Source organism: Bubalus bubalis, chromosome 12, assembly GCF_019923935.1.
Source record: "Bubalus bubalis isolate 160015118507 breed Murrah chromosome 12, NDDB_SH_1, whole genome shotgun sequence".
Taxonomy (NCBI): domain Eukaryota; kingdom Metazoa; phylum Chordata; class Mammalia; order Artiodactyla; family Bovidae; genus Bubalus; species Bubalus bubalis.
The window spans coordinates 91,886,944-91,911,191 of NC_059168.1; the positions used below are offsets into that span (position 1 = coordinate 91,886,944).

The 24,248-nt window shown below is 54.3% G+C and overlaps 1 protein-coding gene and 1 long non-coding RNA gene across 7 annotated transcripts in view; one reads left to right on the forward strand and one right to left on the reverse strand.

Moving 5' to 3' along the window:
• Positions 1-24,248, forward strand: part of LOC102394877 (DAB2 interacting protein) — a 212,694-nt gene that overhangs the window by 4,435 nt on the left and 184,011 nt on the right. The window contains exon 1 of one of the 5 annotated variants that reach the window (XM_044926305.2): positions 21,774-22,421. The exons of 1 other annotated variant lie outside the window; for it this stretch is intronic. In XM_044926305.2, coding sequence (XP_044782240.1) covers positions 22,319-22,421 — 103 coding nt within the window. In that variant the 5' untranslated portion in view covers positions 21,774-22,318. Of the gene's footprint in view, positions 1-21,773; positions 22,422-23,375; positions 23,680-24,248 lie in introns of those variants that run through there. 3 more of the 5 variants (XM_044926304.2, XM_044926301.2, XM_044926303.2) reach the window with 3 other exon arrangements.
• Positions 244-23,061, reverse strand: LOC112578135. Of its 2 annotated transcripts, none has more exons than XR_006543601.2 (4): positions 22,920-23,061; positions 22,631-22,707; positions 13,910-14,071; positions 244-406 (listed from the first exon to the last, which is right to left on the reverse strand). It is a non-coding gene; the product is annotated as an uncharacterized LOC112578135 (long non-coding RNA). The 2 variants fall into 2 exon arrangements; XR_006543602.2 differs by lacking the exon at positions 244-406 and adding an exon at positions 12,056-12,769.

Genomic DNA, 24,248 nt, shown 5'->3' on the forward strand with positions numbered 1-24,248 from the left:
GCTCTGACCATCTAAGAGTCTAATTCCGACTCAGCACTTGGCAACCTCTTGCCTCCCTGCGGCCTGAGCCACATCCATCCCGGGTGGCCTGGACTGAGTCCCTGCTCCTTGTTCAAACTCAGATTCTTTGTCCGACAAACGGACAGACTCAGAGCTGCCCTGCCTGTGTCCTGGGTTGACTGGGGTCTCCAAAGGGGTGATTGAGATGAAACCACAAGAGGCTGGACACCTGTTGGGGGCAGTTTATGATTCATGGGTGAGGGAGCTGGGCTCAGACAGACGGTCAGGATAAAAGCTCAGGAAAGGGCTGGTTGCTCTGGCAACCCTGGGGGTGGAACAGACAGCTCAGAACCTTCAGTTTCTCCTGATGATAACCGCCAAAGGACTTCGGCTCCAGCTGGGGGCCCTGCAAAGAGGCAGATGGAGGTGATTTTGTAAACTTCCAGGTACAGCAGGTACCATAACCAGTCCCATTTATTGAGCACCTGCTGCACGCCATCCCCCCTTCCCAGGCAAGGTCTTTTAGGTACACTGCCTACTTGAATCCTCACAACAGTAGGCTGATATTGTAGCTCCATTTTCCAGATGAGGAAACTGAGGCTCAGGGAAGGGACTTGACACCAAGACCTAAGAACAAGGTCAGTGATTTAATCCAGGTTGCCACAGAGCCCGGGGGCTTCATTTTGCTGCACTTTCCAAGAGCCGTCTCTATGCCAAAGCTGCCACCCAAAATCCTGTCTACCCAGGAGTGTTTGTTAGAGCTGTTCAGGAAAGAGTGTGAGAGGGCACAAGCCACCACCGAAGGCGCTGTCAGCTCAGCTGGGGACAGTGAGTGCAGGAGCCACTGTAATGGGAGAGGGTCAGTCTAAAGAGAGGGCTATTTTGGGCTGGAAGCTCTCAGGGAGCTTGATGTCACCGCTCCCTGGCCCGTCCCCCATGAGAGGGGGAAGCTGAAGATGTCATAAGAGACATGCCTCAGCTGGTAGCAAATAGAAAATAACCATAAAACAGCAGCTATGTAGCTGGCCATGTGCCTCGCATTCACCATCTCGCTTCCCCTTCCCCGACCCTGCGAGGCTGGTGTTGTCCTTCTCATGTTGAAGATAAGGCAACAAGTCCAGAGAGGCTGAGTGACTCACCCAGAATCACACAGCGAGGGAGTGGCAGAGCTGAGAGTCCTGTGGGTCTGTCCCACCCAGAGCCCGTGCTCTGGAGCAGTACCCACTAGACCCTTCTCTGAGGCTCCTGTGTGGGTGGATCCTTGGGAAGATGGGTGCTGTTCAGACCTGCGTTCCACCTCTCATGGGCAAGGGAGGGCCTGGGGCCTCCTCCCGGTTCTGCCACTCAGCTCACTCAACGGCAAGCCTCAGTTTCCCCAGCTGTCAGGCCACCCAGACTCCCTGGGGTAGGGAAGGGAGGACAACCCAGGATTCGTTCCATCTTGCTCTACGGCTCTGCTGTGGACTGGTTGACTGGGCCTCTGGGGACCAGGAAGGAACAGGAGAGGTTACATCCCCACTTGAGGTCCTTTCACAGGTGGAGGAGTCAGGCCAGAGAGGCAGAGTGGGGATCCATTTCCTGAGCTCTGGCTACGTGTCCAGCTCTGTGCTAAGAGTCCACATGCAATCATTGGTTCCTCACACAAGAAGGAATAGCCCCATTGCTCAGATGTGGCAATTGAGGTTTGGAAGAGCCCAAGGCCACAAGTTAGTGGAAGTATTCATAATTCAAACCCAGGGCTCCTAGATGCCTGTGCTTCTCCCCATTACTCTGGGCTGCCTCTCGGGTATCCTGGCCCTGGTCCTCAGCCCTTCTGTGTGTCCAGAAGAGCCTCAGTCCTGCTGGCCAGCCTCGCCTGGGCCTCTGACCTTCTCCAGCTGGGCAGGTGGAAGAGGGGAGGAGCCCCCCTTCTTGCCCCAGAGGATGCTGGGAAGAGGCAAAATCAGGAAGAAGAGTCAATAAAAGAAGAACAATGAGGCCGGACAGGGAGGGGCTTAAGTCTTGGATGCCCCCACACCCCAGCAGCTGGCTTCACAAGAAGGCCAGGGGGAGTGGCCTAAGGAGGGTGGGAGGAGTCAGGCCGGCAGAGCAGGAGGAAGCTCAGGGAAGAGGAGCTGCTGTCTGCGTGGTGAGGGGCTCCTGGTGGGAGAAGGGTGGAGAGGCTGACTCCGGGTGTTTAGGAAGCAAAGACATTTCACCCTGGGCCCTCCACACGGGCCTGGGCTTCCATCCAGACCTCCCCCAGGTCTGGGCCACGTGGCTCATGCGGGAGGACCAGGGTGGTGCCCAGGCGGTGCCTTGTGGTACCCAGGTACAGATCCTTGTTGAATCACTCAGCAGCAGGGACCGTTCCCCTAAGCTTCCCTCCCACCTGGTATATTATTTCCTGGCACATGTTAATTTCCATTTTATGGATGAAGAAACAGGCACAAAGAGGTGAGGTCACTAACCCAAGTGTCGGTCTTGTGAGTAACGGGCCCTAACTTATCCCCAGGCTGCTGGACCGTGGCTCTGGGCCCCCCTTATACCGAGAAGGCTGATGGGCCTTTTCCATGAGGCCCAGTGCGTCCCAGCACCCTCACACTGGCTGTCCTCCCAAATGGACCACTGGGTGCTCTGAGACCCCCCCTTGGTTCCCACTGCCCAGCCCGTTCTTCCTACTGAGTGGGTATGCCCTGGGCTCCTGACCCCACCTCAGGCCTTCAGAAGCTAGAGCTATGCTCCTCCCAGCTGGATTTCCTCCCAAGAGGTCATCTCAGAAGCCCTGGGAGACGAGAGCGAACAGAAAATGGCCCCAAGTGGACAGAGATTCAGGAGAGGGTCTTTGGGGGTCCTCCTGCCCACCCTCCACTACATGGTACAGAGACAAGGGCCTCAGAGAGGAGGAACCAGAACCCCTCAAGGGCCATTCTACTTCCTAAGCGGTCCTGAGCTCTGCCCTGACTCTCCACCTTCTGCCATCTCAGGCCATGCCCCATTTGGGACTCTTAGATAGCTGCCTTGTCCCCTCCTGGGGACCCCATCTCCACCTGTCCCCCAAACTCATCCTCTGTGTGCAGCTAAAGGGGCCACTCTCAGGCATCTGAAAGTCACACAGGGCACTCCACTGCAGCAGGAGAGAATCTAAACTCATTACCGTGGTGTCAAGGCCATCCACCATCTGACCCTTGGATGACACCTCTGCCCTAGTCTCCAGCACACCCCGCTTTCTTTCCACTCCCTCATGATCAATTCATCTCACTTTGTATGTGCCATCCTCTAGCTCCTCCCTCACCTTTGCACTTGTTCATGCCCCTTGCCTGGAACCCTACTCTATCTCAACTCTTCCCACTGCTTCTCCCCCAATCTGGCCACTCTTACTCAGCCTGAGGTCTCAGTCTGGGTGACCTGAGTGTCACCTCCTCCAGGAAGGCTTCCCTGACCATCTTGCTTGAGCTCCCAGGCACCCATGTGCTGACAGGATAGTACAGTGCCTTTGCTTCCCTGCCTGTCTTCACCTCTCAGCTGTGAGCTGCTCCATGCACCAGACTGAAAAGTTGGAGGCTGAGAGGGTGGTGTGAGAAAAGAGGGCAGGGTGGCCTGGTGTCTGGCCTGTGTGGCAGGAATGTTGCTGTCCACACAGAGAGGGGGACATGGGTGGAAGAGCAGATTCTGGGCGGGAGGGCAAGTGATGTTCCAGGCTTGCTGTATCTAAAGGACCTGCAGGGCCATCCAGGGGTTTTCTGTAGAAGAGTCTGCAATGGTCTTTCCAAATGTGACCTCCCCAGAGTCGCCAGCTCCAGGGGGGAGGATGGCAGCGTATGGGGCTTTCCCAGCTGCGACAGTACCACTCCCTTTCTTTAGGCTTTCTGAAATCTTCACTCACCTTCCCAGCCAAGGTGCTGCCACCTCCTCCAGGAAGCCAGCCCTGACCAACCCGGCTTAGGCTGCTCTGTTCTTTCCTTGACTGTCCCCTCCTGGTCCTCTAGTCCCAGGACATCTTTCGGGCTATGTCTTGGAAGTCTTCAAGGATTGGCCACATGCCCTTATCTCTTGTAGACTCCACGTACCCCTCCATAAGGATCAAGACACAGAAACAATGCCAGTGTGGCCAGGAGCCCCGCCCCCTCCCCTGGACAGAGTCAGGTTCCCCGCAGTCTCAGCCAGGCAGATTCTGGGAAAACCAAACAGAAGCCTAGAGAGCTTCGGGTCAGATTGACACAGGCGAGCAGTGGGGAGGCAGGCAAGGGGAGGATACATTTCTGTCCAATCTGGAAGTGTCTGCCTGGATGGCTGCGTCTTCGCAACCCCAGGCCTGAGGCATTCCAGCCGGTGACCTACATCCCAGCGTGCCTCTGTGCATGCGTGCGTGTGTGTCCGTGTGCATGTTTGTGCACATGCACAGGAATGCGTGTAGAGGACACGAGCACCTCGCCAATAGGATGGAGCGCCTGCCTCTCTGCTGGCTGTGAGTGAACTTATGAGGCTGCGGGCCCAAGACTCCCACCCTGGGGTGCCACAGACTCGGCACCAGAATGAGGGGTTGCTGGGTTCCAGAAAAACCAGCTGAGGGCACACAGTTCCTGAAATGGCTGGGGTGCCTGTCTCCCCCAGCCCCCCAGCCCCCACCCCACCTCTGCCCTGGGCTCTCTCTCTCCCTTGACCCAAATCTCAGATAAATGGCCTCCCCCCGCCTTAGCTAACATGGAATGTGAGGCATGGAGAACAGGGCAGTGGAGGGAGGGGACCCAGAGCACAGCTGAACCAGGAGGTGGCAGGACAGGCCTGGAGGAGGCACTGTGCGCTCTGGCCTCCTGAAGCCCAGGCTGCCAAATTCAGGGTTTTACTCAGGAGCCCTCTGGGGCTGTCCCAGGTCCGTCCCTGGTTTTCTTCCTGGTACCTGGTACCCCCGTCCCCAACACCTGCCTGGGAAGGGAGAGTAGAGACCCTTCTGTCCTGGTGAGACTGTCCTTGACCAAGCGGCTGTATTAACTCCATGGCCTAGAAGTCAAGGCACCTAGGAGGGTGCCTGCTCTGAGACCCTTCAGTCTCCTTTGGCCGACTCTATGGTGGACTGAGTCGGGGTATCTATACCCTAGCTTCTGGGGCTCTTTTCCCAGACTGGGCCTCTGACTTGGAGATGATGGACAGCACCTGTCTGCTGGGCCCGCCTGCTCCAGCCCTACCCCCTCCCCCACCTGGTCTCATTCAGTTGCACAGACTCTGGGCTGAGGCTCCAGCTCCAGAAGCTTCCCCAGGCCCCTCCCAGGCCCACTGATCTTGGTGCTTCAGCTCTGACTCCTTCCCTCAGCTCCCTGTTGAGGACAGACGGCTCTGGGGTCTACATCCCCCTCTATCTGCCTGCCTGGGGACCCCCTGATCAGCCCCTCCACCAGCCCCTTTCTCCAACTTCACATCTCACCCCCTCAGGGCCCCCAGCCTGCTCAGCTCCCTCAGGGCAGCTCCCTCACCTCCCACACTGTCCTCTGCACCATTCCCTGCTCCAGACTACTCGACCAAGGCCGCCAGTGGAGCCCTGAATGCAGGATGTCCTCCACGGGCGCTGGCTTGCTGCTCCTCTGGGCTGAGAGGCCCTGGTGGGGGTGGGGGGGGCGGGTTGCTCGGAGTGGGTGGCTCAGGGCAGGGTCACTCGACTGGTAGCCTGTCTGAGTCAGATCCCTGACCCTTACCAGGTGGTATGTAGCTTCAGGAAAATTGCATAACTTCCCCCAGCTTCAGTTTTCCCTGTCTGTGAGATGGGCTGATTACGCCAGCCCTGTCTACAGGTTACAGGGAAGAGTAAATACTTAGAAAACAGTCTTTCGACACGTTCAGGCAGCGTTAATATTACTGGGTTTGTGACTGTTTGAATCTTTCACTACCCGCAAGCACGTGACCATCATGCCCCTCCCCACCCACCTCTCTGGTCCCTTCTCAGTCTTCTGCTCAGGCTCCTCTTCTTCCTCTTGTGGCCAAGCCACCCAGATACCCAACCACGATTCCTCCTCCCACCACAGTCCCCACCCCTTCCTCACATCTGTGGTCTCCATCTCCCCCCACCCCTGCCCACTTGTGGCCTGGTTCACGCCCCTACCCCCACCCCCATAGCCAGCCCCACCCCGGGCCTCCTGCCTTACCCTCTGCCTCCAGGCCCCAGCCCCCCAGACCAGGGGACTCTCTGCAAAGTGCTCCCAGCACCCCTCATCTTCCTCTGCTCCCTGTCACACAGATGTCAACCTATTCCTGAGCCCCAGCACATTTTGTTTATGTTTGTTAAATGAATGACCCCATATAAGCCATAAAGGGCTCCTCTGATCAATGCAACACGTGGTGGGTATTAAAGAGCATCGGAGCTCACTCTCCCGGGGTGTCCTCTTGCCCCCAGGAAGAGGGAGGCGACATGGGCTGATTGCGGTCATCTGAAGGGTTCTAATCCCTCTGGGTTGTCATTGCATCAGCCTCACCCCTAGGGATTTGGACTCAGTCTACAGGGGTTTGATTCCTGGGTTGGGAAGATGCCCTGGAGGAGGGAACAGCTACCCACTCCAGTATTCTTGCCTGGAGAGTTCCGTGGACAGAGGAACCTGACAGGCTACAGTTCATGGGGTCGGAAAGAGTCGGACACGACTAAGTGACTTTCACTTACACTTTTTTCACTTTTTCTGTCTACAGCGAGGCCTGGGCATTGGAGTATTTAAACTTTCCCGTCCCTTCCTCCTCTCCTCCACCCCCCACCAGGTGATTCTAAGGGGTGACCACTGAGACTGGGGAGGAAGGCGCTGGAGCCTGGGGGTCTTCTTTCTCTGCACATGCTTGCGTATGTGCGTGCTAAGTCACTTCAGTCATGCCCAACTCTTTAGCAACCCCATGGACTGTAGCCTGCCAGGTTCTCTGTCCATGCGATTCCTCAGGCAAGACTACTGGAGTGGATTGCCATTTCCTCCTTCAGGGGATCTTCCCGACCCAGGGATCGAAACCGCATCCCTTAAGTCTCCTGCATTGAAAGGCAGGGTCTTCACCACTTGTGCCACCTGGGAAGCCCCTGCCCATGTTTACGTCTCTTAATTCAAGCTGAGCACTTCTCTAGGCTAGCTCACCGTCAGCCCTGGAGGCCCAGGAAGGCAGAAGGCTGAGTCCCTGCCTTCAGGGAAGAGCTCAGGACAGGGGCCCAAAGCTACAGTGACGTCCCAGGGCAGGCAGGCTGGAGAGGCCAGCAGGGGAGAGGCTAAGCTTAAAGGTAACCAGGGATTGGCCTATGGAAGGAGGTAGTGAGCAGGCTGGGGATGAGTCCACTGGAGACTTTTGAGCAATTTGGTAAGGCTGGGCCCCCAAATCCAGATGAGACGGGTAGGGGAGTAGCCTGGAGAGGTTAGGGGTCCAGGCTCAGGGGCTTGGTTTCATCCTGCGTCCCAGGGAGCCATGAAGGGGTTCCAGCACAGGAGGGATGCAGTTGTGCTGTTTCCCTTGAACTTCTAAGAACCAAAACCACACCTCTGCTCAACTCAATGCCCACCTCTGAGCCAGCTCAGCTGAGTTTGGCTGACTGTCTAGTCAGGAGGTCATAGCCCCGGTAGGAGAAGCCTAGTTCAGGGGTAAAGAAGCTGCCTGCGATGCAGGAGACATGGGTTCGATCCCTGGGTCGGGAATATCCCCTGGAGAAGGAAATGGCAACCCACTTCAGTATTCTTGCCTGGGAAATCCCATGGACAGAGGAGCCTGGCGGGCTCCAGTCCATGGGGTCGCAAGAGTCAGACATGACTTAGTGACTGAACAACAACAACAACAAATCCTTTTCCAGTAGGAGAAGTGGGGGGTTGAGGAGCTGGGAAGAGCCCCCAGGAGGAGAGAGAGGCCAAGAAGGCCAGGAACCAAGAGGGCAGCAGCTCTCCCGGGACCGCCTAAACAGGTCTCCCAGGTTTCCTAAACAGGTCTACTTAGCCTCTGGTTTCCTAAACCTCAGGCTTCAGGAGTCTCCCTTCCCAAGGTCCTCAGCAGCCCAGTGTGAGCTCAACTTCTAGGAAGAAGTCAGAGGACAATCTAATCCTGTTCTTCTTGGCCCCAAGAGTAGATGGTTCTCCACCTGAGACTGGCCAGATTGGTGGGAACCTCAACTAGGTAAACCAGCCAGAAAGGGGACAAGGGATGGGAGGGAGAGCACACAGCTTGTCGAGCTCTTGCTGGAAAACCTACCCCCATCTCACAGAGGGGGAAACTGAGGCCCTGAGATATTTCACAATTTAACCCACACTGCTAGGAAATGGCAGAGCAAGATTGGATCCCTAGTTCTGCTGGCTTTGTGAGTCTGCCCTGAGTCCTAAGTTACCTAGTCCTGTGCCAGGAAGAGGCAGAAGGGAAGGGGCCTGGGGTCCCTATTCACCTGGTCCGCTCATTGCATGTAAGTGTGTGTGTGTGTGTGCACGCATTGTCACTTCAGTCATCTCCGACTCTTTGCAACCCCATGGACTATAGCTGGCCTGGATCCTCTGTCCATGGAATTCTCCAGGCCAGAATACTGGAATGGGTTGCCATGCCCTCCTCCAGGGGATCTTCCCAACTCAGGGATTGAACCCAGGTCTCATACACGTCCTGCATTGGCAGGCAGGTTCTTTACCACTAGCGCCACCTGGGAAGCCCCTACTCATTGCATAGATGTGCAAACTGAGGACCAAAGCTGGCAGTGGCTGCCAGTCAGGGAAGGGAGGAATTGGGATGAGGGAGTCAGAGCTGGCTACTGGGAGTGGGCAGCATGGGGTGTAGGAGAAGTGGGGGGCTGGTGTAGGCAGCAGAGGAGGGTCCCAACAGGTGGGAGGGGCTGGAAAGAAATGAGATTTAGGTAAGTAGAGGTCAGCAGGGAGGATGCTCCAGCAATAGGAACAGATGGAGCAAGGGTTCAGAGATGGAAATGAGTGTCTGGAGTCGTCCAGCCTCAGCCTGGGGGTGTGACTGGCTGGAAGGCTGAGTCACAGCTGAGGACACGGGGTGAGGAGGCTGTATCCTCAGGCGGGGTTTCTCAACCTGGGCACTATTGATCTGTGGGGCCGGAGAACTCTCTGTTGTGGGAACCAACCTGTGCATTGGCAGGTGTTTAGCAGCATCCCTGGCCTCTACACGCCAGGTGCCAATAGCATATCCGCCCCCAACCCCCAGCCCATGTCATGACCACCAGAAATGTCTCCAGACATTGCAAAATGTTCCCTGCAGGATAAAATTGCCTCCAATTAAGAATCACTGTCCTGGAAGCTCTGGTAGCTCAGCTGGTGAAGAATCCACCTTCAATGCAGGAGACCCTGGTTCAATTCTTGAGTCAGGAAGATCCCCTGGAGAAGGGATAGGCTACCCACTCCAGTATTCTTGGGCTTCCCTGGTGGCTTAGCTGGTAAAGAATCCACCTGCAATGCAGGAGACCTGGGTTGGGAAGATTCCCTGGAGGAGGGCATGGCAACCCACTCCAGTATTCTCACCTGGAGAATCCGAATGGACAGAGGAACCTGGTGGGCTGCAGTCCATGGGCTCGCAAAGAGTTGGACACAACTGAGCGACTAAACACAGCCACACAGCACAGTCCCAGAGTCAGCAGGAGCCGAGGAAGGGGAGGGACAGGGTCCAAAGCTGCTGTCGGAAATGGCCTGTCCTCCAGCCCAGTCACCAGCCTCTCACTGCCCTCTCCACGCCTCTCCCTTCCCCTAACCTGGGCTCCCGGAGTGCCAGGAAAACCTCCACCAAGGCGGTGCAGGGCTGAGGGTCTAGCTGAGTGGTGGAACAAAAGAGCTTGTGTTTGGGGAAGAAAACTCCTCCCGCTCTCCCACCTCGGTGTGATCAGGCCACGAGGGGCTGCTAGGCTGGGCCAGGGGCTTGCCTGAGCTGGGATCTGGGTAGAAGGTGCTGGGTTGGGGAGGGGAAGCTGACCTGCATGAGATCTTGTTCACAAACAGGCCCTGAAATCAAAGCATCCCAGCCAGTGGAGATGGGATCGAAACTCGTCCTGACCCTTGGTCCAGCGGGGGTGAAAGGGTCAAGGGCTGCCCTCCCGGGCGGGGGCCAGGCCAGGGCGGAACAGCCCAAAGCCTCTCCTCCCTTCTGTCCACGTGCTCTGTCTCTGAGGGAGGCCAGGATGCAGGGAGTGTGTTGAGGGAGGGTGGGGGTGGGAAGGTGACAAAGGAGAGGGAAGTGTGCACACACACCCTCAACCGTGTGCAGCCAGACGGAGGAGCTTCTGTAATGCATGTCTGGCCTCCCTATCTGGCCTGCTTCGTTGCCCCACTGGCTCCCCGTGACCCTCGGGATCAAGGCGACAGCCCCTGGTCAGCCCTTCCAGGACACCAATCTCACCCCACCTCCCATGACTCCCAAATCCACCTCTCTTCTGGGCCTGGAATGCCCATCTCCTGCCCACTGGCAGTGGCTTCCATGCTGCTGTAACTCCTATTCACGCACTGGTGCCCCTTTGGTCACCACAGCCTCCAGGAAGCCTTCCTGGCTCCAGCGACTGAGTGCCTGAGGGCACTGGTGGCATCTGTCACTCCAGCGTGCCGCCGACTCTGTGTGTGAAGTCGGGTCATTCCCCCGGAAGCCTCAGGCCCAGAACAGAAAGCTGGTGACTGGTGAGCATTTGTTGAAGGAAGGAGGGAGGGGGGGAGGGATTAAAAATCACATGTTTTTAGAAAAGCGAGAGAGGAAACAACGGGCAGAGCTGGAGTGAGAGAGGAGTAGCCTGTCCTTCTGGCCAATGTGTCAGGACAGACTGACCCCATGGGCCTCTGGGGAGAAGCCAGAAACATTTCTCTGCGCTGAGACTCCTGGAAAGCTTCCCTGAGGGGCAGGGGCTTGGGCACAGCCTGGCTTTGCTGACGGGCGCCTTTCCGATTTGTCCCATGATGCTACCAACAAGGCAGGACAGGGGTTCAGGGGGTGGGGAGCTTGCAGGAGGGCATTTTGCGGCCCACCCAGCATTTTGGGTATCACCAGCCATCAGCGGATCCCAGATTCCTTGGTTATAACCTCAGAGCTGAGACACTCTGCCCAGGCCAGTGGTTTTCCAACTGTGTCTGAGAAGATGTCCAGAGGGTGCCAAACAGGAGAGACCCCAGTTGCCCTAACACAGCTCTGCCCAGAGCAGCTTCGCTTTCACCTGGTGTAAAACGTGGGGTTCACCTGACTTTTTTTTTCCGTTTGAAATGAAGGTTCTGTAGCTCAGGCAGTTTAGAAAGAACCCTCCTCCTTCTGGAGCAGAAAAGACCAGGGAGGGCTTAGAGAGGAGAGCAATGACAGGGCCATGTGGATTTCCTGGCCCTTCCCACCGCAGAACCACAGGGCCCTCTGCTGAAAGCATAAACATGAGTGAATGAACAGGAATCTGGAAGCAGGCTTTGTTTGGTAATGTGGGATGACAGCGAAGGACACTTGGTTTCTGGGGCGAGGGGTGGGGGACGGGGAGGAGAAACTTCCCCAAAGCGGGAAGCAGAGCTGGGTGGCCCGTTACTGCAAACTTATTCTTCATGATACCAGCCTGCGTCTGGAGCTGTTCAAAGACACTGCACAGAGTTCGGTTTTAGCCAGAGCAGCACTGGGTAAAGAATTGGAATCTCAAGGTTCAAGCCCCAACGCCTCCACTTACTCACTGTGTTGACCTTGGCCAAATCAACCCTCTCTTGGGACTCAGTTTCTTCCTCAACAAAATGGGACTCACAACACTCCTCTGCCCCCCTGTTGCGTGAGGGGTAAATGAGAGCATAGAGTCGAGGTTGAACAATTCCTGGGGGGGCTCAGATTCTTCTTTATCTGTGAACTTAAAGTTCACCATCTAAGGTCTGCATCCCACCTATGCCCTTTACTAGCTGGGCGACTTGGGGCAAATTTTGTAGCCTCTGTGTCTTAGCTTTCCCATCCCTAAATGGGAATAAGAGTAGCACCTGCCTGCCTCACGGGATGTAATGAGTTAATACGTGTAAAGCATCAAGAATGGGGCTGCCTAAGGGTTCGTTATCAATATTTGTGCTCAAGTAACAGCAGAGGTCTTGCAGAGGAGAGATCTCAGAAATGGAGTACCAGAATGAAGAAGATAGTGAATGGACGCAAGGAAAATCCAGGTTCTCCCGAGGAATGCCTTGTGGTCCTAATTCAGCCCAGCCCTCACCCGCCGGTGGTGTCTTCCAGGGGTTCCTCTTATCTGGGAGCCCCCCTGCTCCTCCCTCTCTCTGGCTCCCTCTCTCTGGGCCTCTCCCCGCATTTTTCTGCAAGCAGGCAGAGGTAGATTCCATTTCGCCCCTAGATGACTTTGGGTGATAAAGAGGTAACTTCAGCCTCCTTGAATCGAATCTTCTCTCCAGAACGTGTAACAAACCTGGAAATTGGAATTGCCCTGAAGCTGATTATTCTAGGAGGGCACCTCCTGGCATTAAAACTAAATTAGATCAAGGTACCTCTGTTATTAGCAAAATAATTCCCTGCGATTAGAGAATGCAGCTATGAATCCTGATGGCAGATGAACTTCAGGTGACTTACTTGAGACAAATAACTGTGCAAAAATCTCAGGCTCATCTAATCGCTTCTCCATAGCGTCGCAGTCGGGTAATTATGCTAATGGCTGTAAGAAATCACCTTTTGTGGTCTGGGATTGGGAGGGCTGGAGACAGAAGCCTGTGTGGCGGATATTACATGCTCCAAGCTGGAGAGGTTGGGAGTCACGCTTGGTTCCAAAACTGGTCCTTTCTGGGGAGCTGGTTTGGTTCCTTGTCCGTTGGAACACAGTCAGGAAGGCAATGGCTTCATTGTCCGCCTCTTTTCAGGTCATCTTCATATGAGAAATTGAATTTATTTAAGTTCCACTGGTGGGCATGATAATTCCAAGAAGCAATTTAAACGATGAAAGCTCGGGACTTCTGTGTTGATTCAACTCACACATGTGCATTTGTGCCCTGGCAGGATCTAGGCACGGGCAGGGGGAATGCCAACACTGGAGAGAGTGTCTGGCATTTTCTGAACACAATCTCTTGTCCCATTAGCCACTTAAGAGAGGCAATATTGTCCCCATTTTAGAGACAGAGGAAGAGAAGCTCAGAGACAAGCAATGACACACCAGAGGTGCTACGGCTATTAACCAGAGGAGATGACCACTCCCTTCCACCCAGAGGGGTCTGGGGCTTTCTGGAAGTGTGGACACAGTACACAGTGGAGGGATTGTAGGCAGAGAAACAGTTGATCAAAACCCCCAGAGCTGGGAGATTAAAGGGGGGCAGGTGTGTTCAAGGCTGGGAGGTGGGGTTGGGAGAGCCACTGAAGATCAGACAAGAGAGGGTCCCAAATGACCAACTGATGGTTGGACAATGGGGAGCCGCGGCAGGTGTTTGAGCAAGAGTGGGATAATGTGGACTCTGAGAAGTACCTGGGCCACAGCGTGGGGGACCCCTCCGTGAACTGCTGGTAGAGGGGGTCAGAAGGGGATGAGGTAAATAACAGATAATTTTTTAGTATATCACAAATACAGCATAGGACACATACTAAAAAATTATTCATTGTTTATTTGAAAGTCACATTTAATTGACTGTTTTGTATTTCATCTGGCAATCCTATCCCCAGCTGGGTTCTGGGCACCAGATGTTTCCTCTTCCTGGTATGACTTTCCCCACTGGACATGCAGCCTGGCGAACTCCTATGCACCCTTTGAGGCCCCGCATTCCCAATTACTGATGTGGCAACATTTATCAGACACTATTATTGTTACTTTCTTATGTTATCATTCTAATATCTGTCTTTCCTCTCAGCAGCCAGCCTTACTGACTGCATAAGAAAAAAAAAAAAAAAAGACCAGGCAGGACTGTGTTTAGATCCTGACACTCTCCCCACCCCAAATTGCCTCCAATCTCCACTTCTGTCTCAGGAGGAGTTGGCCTCCGCTCCCAAAACCCTCCTTGTTCCCTAGAGTATGGCTCACCTTTCTCACTGGTGGCTTCAAGGTCACAGTCTCTTCTGGGTCAATTCCCACCAGCTGGGACACACAGCAAGTTCTCCTAGGCACAAGGTGGGTTCCCCAGGCAGCAGGCTCTGAGACATATTAGGATGTAGGAGGTCCAGCAGGGCCTGCTGGTGGAAGGGCCTAGGCAGGGCAGGAGAGGGAGAAGTTGAGTGACTACACAGTCTGAGAGCAGATCTCAGCATCCCCTATGGAGGGCTGGGAAGGCCCTGGAGCAGGGCTGGCCTTCCAGAACTGTCCTGAGTAGTGTCAAGGGGCTGGGAGTTTATGTACTTTGGGTGACTGGCCACTAGACAGGAAGGAAGGGCACCCTGGGAAGGGGCATCGCCTCCAGGGTGGTGGCTCATTTCAGCAGAGGCCACCCCCAAAGAGGGCCCTCTTGCAGCAGCCTCACTATACCTGGAGGAGTGAGGCCTCTCTTCTCAAAGGGGGGTGTGTTACAAATCATGGTGTCCACCCCCTCCCAACTCAAACTGTTCCTCTTTGCAGTCACCCAATCTCTTGTCTTCCCTCTGAAGAGCTATCTACCCAGTTCCTCACTCCCAGTCAACCCTCCTCTGACTATGCTCTTAGAAGCATAATTTAAATCTACCTTCCTCCCCCAGATGGAGGGATTTTTGTAAAATTCAAGGATTGGCTGTCCCTCCCTTACTTAATGGACATGAATTTGAGCAAACTCCAGGAGATGGTGAAGGACAGGGAAGCCAGGCGTGCTGCAGTCCATGGGGTTACAAAGAGTTGGACACGACTGAGCGACCGAACAGCTCCTACTTAAGACCTCCCAGGAGCTGCCTGAAGTCACTGCTTCTGGGTGTGGTGCTCAGGGCTCCCCCTGACCCAGCTCTGCCCTCTTTCCTGACCCCCTCCAAGCTGCTTGATCAGAACCCCTGGCTCGCTGGGCCAGGCCGGCTCAGATGGCCATGCTTTGGCAGAAGCTGTTTCCTCTCCACATGGTTAACTTCTCTCTCTGCTCCGTCAAGACACTCTCAGAAGTCACCTCCTTGGAAGACTTTCCCCTGGCCTCCCCTCTGGCCCATGAGGCTGGCATCAGGGCCCTGACAATCACTCACCTGCCTCATTCATGAGCACATGGGCTCAGCACCCAGGGGTGCTCTACAGGCCCAGGCAGTGTTGTTGCCTGTCTCTTACTCTGCACACGAGAGCAGCCCACTATTCTGTTGATCTGTGCCCTCAGCACCAAGCCCAGAGCCAGACACAGAGGGAGACCCAGTGACATGGACTCTGGCGCCCAGGGAATCTGAGATCCGCAGGGGTGGGTGTGAGGAAACTGACAGAATCAAAGGCAGAATCAAAGCACTGGGGGCTGATTAAACCCAGGCAGGGCTGCACCCACCCCACTCCCCAGACAGGCTTGTCCTGGGAACCAGAGCTCCTCCTGTTCAGTGTAATTCAGTGTCTGACTGCAGCTGCATTCTCTGTGCATATTTGATTTGCAAACACCTCTGAGCTTGAAGCGAGGTTTGCACGTTTTACTATTAATCTTCCGTGACCCTCAGGGCCCTGCACACACTGGATCAGAGCTTTGCTCTGCTCCCTTCTCTCCCTCTCCATTCATGTCATCCTTGCCCTGGGGGTGCCTGTGGACCTGGGTGTTCATTCTCGTGATACTTCAGTCTCTCTGGTTTTGAATCTCACTTCTGTCGTTGAGTGAGGTCTCATCACCCCAGGAGGCAATTCTCATTGGTTAGTTTGCTCGACTATAAAGTGATGGTGTGGCCTCATAGGCCCTGTGTGCTCAGTTTGCTTTGCGACCCTTTGGAGGTGTAGCCTGCCAGGCTCCTCTGTCCATGGGATTTGTCAGGCAAGAATAATAGAGCAGATTGCCATTTCCTCTTCCAGGAGGTCTCCCCGACCCAGGGATTGAACCCGCATCTCTTATGTCTCCTGCATTGCAAGTGGATTCTTTACCACTGAGCCATCAGGGAAGCCTATGGAGATTTGGACAGACATGAGTTCAAGGACAGGCGTTGTATTTCCATGCTGTGTGATGTTCTGACAGTTGCTTAAACTCTCTGAGCATCCTCAGAGGTGGCTGTACTCCCACTTGTGTGCATATCAGTGGGCAGAGGTGTAGAAACTTCTGACAATGAACAGTGCCCAACAATGATAAACAGAGTCCTGTGCTGGAGGTGTGCAAGCAGACTTGGGTTCACTCATTCATTCAATAAACACTCACAGAGCACCTACTATGTGCCAGGGCCTTTGCTAGAGGTGGGGAGTGAGTGAAAGTTGTTCAGTCGTGTCTGAGTCTTTATGACCTCATGAACTACACAGTCCGTGAAATTCTCCAGGCCAGAGTACTGGAGTGGGTAGCCTTTCCCGTCTCCAGGGGATCTTCCCAACCCAGGGATCGCTCCCGCATTGCAGGCAGATTCTTTACCAGCTGAGCCACCGGGGAAGCCAAAGAATACTGGAGTGGGTAGCCTATTCTTTCTCCAGTGGATCTTCCCGACCCAGGAATTTAAGTGGGGTCTCCTGCACTGCAGGCGGTTCTTTACCAGCTGAGCTACGGAGGGGTACAATAAGGAATAAAACCAGGTGTGATCCCTGTGCTCAGGGACATCCGGCCCTGGGAGGCCGATACATTCATCCAGTGGTCACATAATGGAGGTACAGTCACCAAATGCAATAAACACCATGAAAGACAGTGACTTGTGCCACGGAAGTATAGTGTGCAGAACCTGAAAAGGCTTGCCTGAGGCTGGGGAACCAAGGCTGCTGTGGAAGAAATAACTGAGGCAGGATGGGAGGGGACAGAGGAAAGTGGTCCACAGCGGAGAGCCTTGAGTGTGTAAAGGCTGCATAATGGGAAGGAACATCACATATTTGGGGGCTCGGAAGCTGACTGGGGGGCTAAAGGCAGAGAGGGAGAGGGGAGACAGCAAGAAGGGAGATGGAGGAATGAGCAGGGCCGGACCACCCAGGGCCTGGTAGGCCACATGAAGGCATCACGAAATCACTGAAAGCTTCCAAGCAGGGGTGGGATGGTGGTGGATAGGATTGGATCTGAGCTTTAAAAACCTCAGAAGGCAGACCTGTAGGGAGGGGGCAATGGGGAGAGGGCCCAGGTGGAGGAAGGGAACCAGTTCAGTTCTTTGCAAAGCTCAGGCAAGAGATGATAGCCAGTACCTGGACTAGCCTGGAAATAACCATTTGGGAATCACCAGCTCAAGGACAGCAGTTGAAGCCAGGGGCCTGGATGCAGCTGAAATTGCCCGTGAAACAGAGTCTGGAAGGATAAGAGGGAAGCAGACAATCTCCAACTGCAGCTTTTGTAGCCTAGTAATGTGAGGCAGCCAAGGAGAGGAAGACATGACCAAAGAGCTAGGAGAAAAGCTGGGAGAGGATGGTGAGATGGAAGGGACCAGAGGGTGAAGTCTGGCCAAGAGATCAGGTGAGATCAAGATAGACGAGTGTCCTTTGGAGTCACCATCAAGGAGGTCATCAGTGACCTCCCTGAGAAGCATCAGGATGGCAGACCTTGAGCCAGATGGGATTCCTGCCTCATGTGGCCATTTTCATGGGACTAAGCGCCAACAACGGCTAATGTCCATGTTATCAGGATAACATGATATTGTCTAGTGTGATCTGGATCAAAAAGGATCAGCTCATTAGTTCAGAAAATCTCATCTGAACCCATGAAATGCACAGCATTGCTCTTTTCCGGTGACCACATAGTCCTGTTGACTTCATATATTTATTTGCTTGTACAACTTGTAACACTGGCCAACTCATCTTCCGGAGTCTGGGCTATAAGCAATCTGCCAGCCTGTACTTTGCCTTGATGGAAGCGCCCGACAAGTGGACATATGTGGATTTTGCATACAGAGTAAAGACACATTTGGTAAATCGCCTTAGACGCGTCCCTGGGGAAGGTGCTACAGGCTCCGTCGCCCCTACAGATGGAAGCTGGCAAGGAAAAGACAGGTCCAGATTGGGATCCCTGGGCTACATGTGAAAACAGATTGGAGGGGGTCAGAGTGGATGTGGGGGGCCAGGTAGGGGGTGTGTGGTTCTGAAATGCTGCACAGACCCATACCCAGAGGTAGGACAAAGGATAGGAGGAAGGACCACACGAAGCACTGACTCAGAGCATACGTCTGACTCCTCCATCTTCTGGGTCAGCCTCCAGGTGCATGTTTTTGTTCAGAACTGGAGAACATCACCCAGGTATTTCTTTTACCAGCTCCCCACTTTCCTAGGAACCAAACGGTCCCTTCCACCCTCCCCTCCAAACATCTCCTTCTTGGTCAATATTCCCATAATCACTACCTGTTCCAAAATTGAGGCCATGCATTTGGCCTCTATTACCTCAGTCAGTTTTAAGTGAAATCAATTCCAAATATTCACTGGAAGGACTGATGCTGAAGCTCCAATACTTCGGCCACCTGATGTGAAGACCCGACTTATTGGAAAAGACTCTGATGCTGGGAAAGATTGAGGGCAGGAGGAGAAGGGGGAGCAGCAGAGGATGAGATGGTCAAATAGCATCACCGACTCAATGGACAGGAATTTGAGCAAACTCGGTGAGATAGTAGAGGAAAGCGAAGCCTTGTGTGCTGCAGTCCTTGGGGTTACAAAGAGTTGGACACGACTGAGCAAGTGAACAACATCTCACTGAATCTTTGCAAGAACCCCTTGCAATAAGCCCTAGTCCTTTCCTGGTTGTGCAGAAACTGAGCTCAGAGGGATGTAATAGCCTACCTTTGTTCACACAGCTGGCAAATGGCTCGGCCTGGATGTGAACCCTCTCTCTCTGACCCCAAAAGTCACAAAACCTCCAAGGATGCTCCATGAAGACCAAGCAGTCAATCTATATATTGAGATTGCTTTACTTCTGATAGTTTAGCACGACCTCTTTTATTCCTGAGTATCTGGATCCACTTACTCCTGGTAACATTCAACAGATGTTTCTGAGCCTGGGTGGGAGGGCTGCCGTGGTCGCTTAGACACTGATAATCCTGAGGAGTTCACAGTCAGCTGAAGGAGATGGATCCATACACAGGAGCAACAATCCACAATGTGATTAACAAGGATAGTGGGGTGCATGGGTGGGTGGGTGCGTGCGTGGCCTGGGAACCCTCTGCCTGGGAGCCCTGAAATGCCCAGAACTGGATTGTAATAGGAGAAACAGACCTTGTCCCAGCAGAGATGGGGGAGGACTGGGCATTCCAGGAACAGTGAACAGTTTATGAAGGCATGTCAGAGGTTGGGGGTTTGGGAGACCTGATTGCATGGTGATACTTGAGTGAAGGAGTCTCAGCTGGCCGGAACTAGGGTGTGAAGGGCCCCAGTGGAGACTGGGGGGCAAGCTGTTCGTGTTCTTAAGCTCTACTGAGCACGTCATCATGAGTTAGCCTTGTGTTGAGCACTTCACAGACATGATGACCACATCACTTAAATAAGGAAACTGAAGTTCAGAGCCGGAGTGGATTTTATATTTTATATCATCATGCTTGCTCTATATCTTTGAAAATGTTCTTAAAAGTCAAGGAAACACATGTTCCTCTTCATTCAGATTAAGAAATAAAATCTTACCAATCGGGGTGATGGCTTTTCCCATCATCCTTCACATCTCCCTTGTCCCCAAGAGGTAAACACTTCCTGAATGGTAAGATAATGGCATCCGGTCCCGTCACTTCATGGCAAATAGATGGGGAAACAGAGGAAACAGTGGCTGACTCTATTTTTCTGGGCTCCAAAATCACTGCAGATGGTGACTGCAGCCATGAAATTAAAAGACGCTTACTCCTTGGAAGGAAAGTTATGACCAACCTAGACAGCATATTAAAAAGCAGAGACATTACTTTGCCAACAAAGGTCCGTCTAGTCAAGGCTATGGTTTTTCCAGTAGTCATGTGTGGATGTGAGAGTTGGACTATAAAGAAAGCTGAGTGCCGAAGAATTGATGCTTTTGAACTGCAGTATTGGAGAAGACTCTTGAGAGTCCCTTGGACTGCAAGGAGATCCAACCAGTCCATCCTAAAGGAGATCAGTCCTGGGTGTTCATTGGAAGGACTGATGTTGAAGCTGAAACTCCAATACTTTGGCTACCTGATGCAAAGAACGGACTCATTTGAAAAGACCCTGATGCTGGGAAAGATTGAGGGCAGGAGGAGAAGGGGACGACAGAGGATGAGATGGTTGGATGGCATCACTGACTCAATGGACATGGGTTTGGGTGGACTCCGGGAGTTGGTGATGGACAGGGAGGCTTGGCGTGCTGTGGTTCATGGGGTTGCAAAGAGTTGGACACGACTGAGAGACTGAACTGCACTGAACTGAATGGTTTCTGTGTCATTCATCTGAATTTCCTTATACTTTTAGCACATGTATGCATTCCTAGCAACAGAGAGTATCATTTTGTCTTTAATGTTTTAGAATTCTACATGAGCAAATTACACAACTTGATCTTCTGCAACTTGCTGCCTATTCCCCCACTTATGATGATTCATAAAGGAATTTCTAGTCATTTTCACTGCAGTGTAGACTTTCACTGCTCTGTCTACAATTTGTTTAAGCATTTTGTCCACTGATGAGGCTGTTTTAGATTTCTTACTAGGATAATGCGGTTGTAGTGAGCAAAAAGTTCTCCAGATTTATCCCAGAAGCCAAGTCTCTGGGTCACTGGGGTTCGAGTGTCATTTCTAGATATGGTCACATTGTCCTCCAGCGAGGTGGTACCCATTCCCCCTCTACTGGCAGTGCATCAGAGTTGTCTGTGCTGTACAACATCTTCATCAACACTTTCTGCCATCCTCCCCTTTGCTTTTTGCCAGTCTCCCCAGTGTGAAATGGCACTTTCTGTGGTTCTATTTTGCATTTCCTTGATTGAGTGAGGCTGAATCTCTTTTGATATTAGACATTCACGTTTCCCCTTCTTAGAATTGCCTGTTTATGTTTTTGATTCAGTTTTCTCTTGTCTCTTTTGAAAACTGACTTGTAGATCTCTAGTTATCACGTTTCACATGTCTTCTTTTGATAAACAGAAGTTATGCTCTAATTAAATGTATGTTTTTTCTTGATAGTTTGTGCTTTTTGAATCTTTAAGAAATCTTTCCCTACTAAAAAGTTTTTGCATTTAAGTTTTTAATCCACCTGGAATTGATCTTGCTTTATGCATGGTGTGAGGTAGGGATTCCATCTAATTTTCTTCCAACATGGATGTCCAATTGCTCCATAAAAACCATTTATACAAAAGTCTACCCTTTCCCCAGTGGCTTGCAGTACCACTCTGCCACAGATGAAGTTCCATACATGTATCTATGTTTGCAGCCTCTACTCTAGCCCATTGGCCTATTTATCTATCCCTGGGCTAATATCATACAGTCTAGTTGTACCATTTAGACCCTTAGCACCTCCTTGAAGTCAAACAGCTAGTGGCTTCCCCTGATCAGATCCATGTCTATTCATCTTTATGTCTCTTTCATCATTCATTACATAAACATCCACATCATGCTTTTGTTTGCAAAAGCCTTCTGACACTCAATCTCTTGGGCTCCCCTTATGCAGAAGAGGAAACCGAGGTACAGAGGTGATGATCTGCCAAGGTCACACAGCCAGAAGGTGTTCTTGTAGGATTGCAGAGCCGCCCTGTCCATCCATCCATCCCATTTTGCCCAGGCTCAGAAGACCTCTACCTGATCCTCCAGCTCAGCTCATCTGGGGCAGGATTTTCACTTTTCTTTCCTTTCTCAGCAAGTCGATCCTGAGTGATGTGTGTGTGTGTGTGTCTGTGCGCGCGCCCCCGCGAAATCCCACTTCCGGGAGGCTCTTCCCAGTACTGGAGACCAGTAGGGAGAGTGAGACCTAGGGTGGGCACATTTTCTGGGAAGTCTGAGGCCTGGAGTCTGCAGCGAAGTAGACAGGCGGGGTTTCGGGGCCGATCTAGAAGAGAGCCCTTTCCCTGGGCGTGCCCTTGGGACCCGGGAGCCGCCTTCAAAGAGGACGCTGGCTTCTCCCAGGAATTAGAGGCTTCCTCCCGCCCTCCCGCCTCCCGAGGCAGGAATGCGAAGGATCAGCTTTCAGCCGAGCAGCGGCTGCCGTTCCGGGGAGCTCCCGGTGCAGGACTTTCCTGAGCTGTCGAATTAACTGGTTCTGTCTGTCCAACTGGGAGAGCAGCTCTTGATAAAAATAGCACCCTGCCCAGCGCGACCTGCGCTCGCCGGCAGCCCGGCCGCGACAGTCCCAGGAGTCCCGGGAGCCCCGCACCAGGAGTTCCCACCCCGGGGCCTGGCCCAGGTCCCACCCCCGACGCCGAGGCCGAGGCCCCAGGGCACAGCGCTGTCCCTACAGGTGCCGCGGAGGGTGGAAGGCCCGCGGGCCGAGGAGCTGCTGAAGCCGTCCGGGATGGGAGCCGGCGGCGCGGCCTCCCACTCGCTCGCCTGGGCCTCCCTGCCGCTGCTGGGGCCTCCCGCCGGCGCCCTCTGCGAGGACACGCTTTGCTGCCGAGGTAAGACCAGGCCGGCTGCCGGCGCGCCCCTCGCTCTCCCCAGGCACTTGTTGGCGCCTCTTTCTCTTTCCCTACCCGGATCCGCGGAGAGGGAAGAGGGGCCGGCGCAGCAGCGGGGGACGAGGGTGGGGGGCGGGGCGCGGCGAAAACAGGCGTCGGAACCCGAGCAGGGCTTGGGGAGAAGAATCAGGCGCTCTCTGCAAACTCACCTTTGATTTGAAAAAAGTCGCAGTCTCGCCACCACGTTCGAAAAGTTCTTCCCTCCCTTTGGCCTCAGTCTTCTTATCTGGAAAATGGGACAATAAAACCGTCCCGCTTTAAATTTGACTGTGACTCCGAAGGAAGTTGGGGAACCTGCTGAAATGAATCGCAAGCACATTCTGGAGATGTTTGCCCCAACTCTGCTGGGGTTGAGAATTTGTTGGTGGGAGGGCTGGACGTCCCTTCCCATTGACACAACCCCCGCCCTACCCCGACCCCACCCCGCCTCTACCGGACCTCTGGACATAGCATCAGTCCACGGCCACTGCGGGTGGAGATCGAAGGGAGGCGCACAGCAGAGTTTAAGGGGTCAACCGAGGGGCGAAAATCCTTGCGGGAGAGGAGGGTGAAGAGTGAAAGAGGGGTGGGTAGCCCGCATGGTTCTCGGGCTAAAGCTGGGATTAATTCCCAGGAACACCGGCCACACCGAGGGCCTCCGCAGGCTAGCCTGAGCCGGGGGAGGAGAGTAGGGGGTGTGGCCAGACCCAGATCGCGGGTGCGAGGTGGTGTGGGATGGGAGGGGGCGTGTGGCCCGGCCTCGATCCCGGGCCAAAGTGGGGACTGGGGGCTTGTGCGGAGAGCGGAGGGGATCGGCCCTGCACAGTCCGGCCGGGGCGGGTGGTAGTAGCGGGGTCGATTGGCCAAACAGGTGCGCCCCCGCCTCTCCCCTCCCCGCCTCCGCTGGGTCCTGGTCGGGCGGGCGGAGCTGCGGGTGGCGGGGCCTGCGATTGGCGGGGCTGGGCCGGCCGAGTGGCCGGGGGAGCCCGGGAGTCAGAGCACCGCGGTGCAGGCGGAGGCGCGGGGCCGTCCGGAGCGCGCTACCGGGGGCCCGCCGCCTGCCTGGCCGGCTCCGCTCCTCTTGGCCTGGCCAACGCTACGGAAACTTTCCTGGGCTCCGAGACCCCCCGACCTCGCCACCTCGCGACTCCACTCTGCGCTGCTCGGGCTCCGGTGCCTTTGGGATGGCAGAGCCCAGCGCCCAGGCCGGCGAGTAGAGGTAAGAGCTAGGCACCCCCGAGTCGGTATGAGGGGGGTTTCCGGGGTCCTAGAGGGATCGGGGCTTGGAAAGGATCCGGAGACCCTGATGGGAGGTGTAGTGGTGCCTGACTGAGGAGTGGGCTGCGGCTTTGCTTTTCCTACCCTTCTTCTAGGCTACAGCCCCCTATGCCGCGAGGACCTTTGCGTGGTGCAAAGGTCTTTATAAACTTTTAGTGCGCCTGCCTAGACCGCTGGGTCCTTGGGAGAGTACCGCGCGGTGTTAACAAGGGGTGTTGCAAGGAAAGCACCCCAGCTGGCGGGGGTTGACTGGGGGGTTTATGCAGCCTCCCAACCCCAGCGCTTCCAAGTGGTCGCCCCAAACCTCGGCCCTTCTTCAGTTCCCCTCTGGAGGCTGATGACTGGACAGCCACTCCTCTCTGCCCAGAGCCAGGCACCCCAGGGCACCCAAGTGTGGGGTGTTGTTTTGTTCAACCAGTAGCCACTCCTCGGTTTTCAGGGGAGGGGGGCGGAGTCACTGAAGTGAGATTTCTTTTCTGTTTCCTGGGCTGCCTTGGAACACTACCCTCC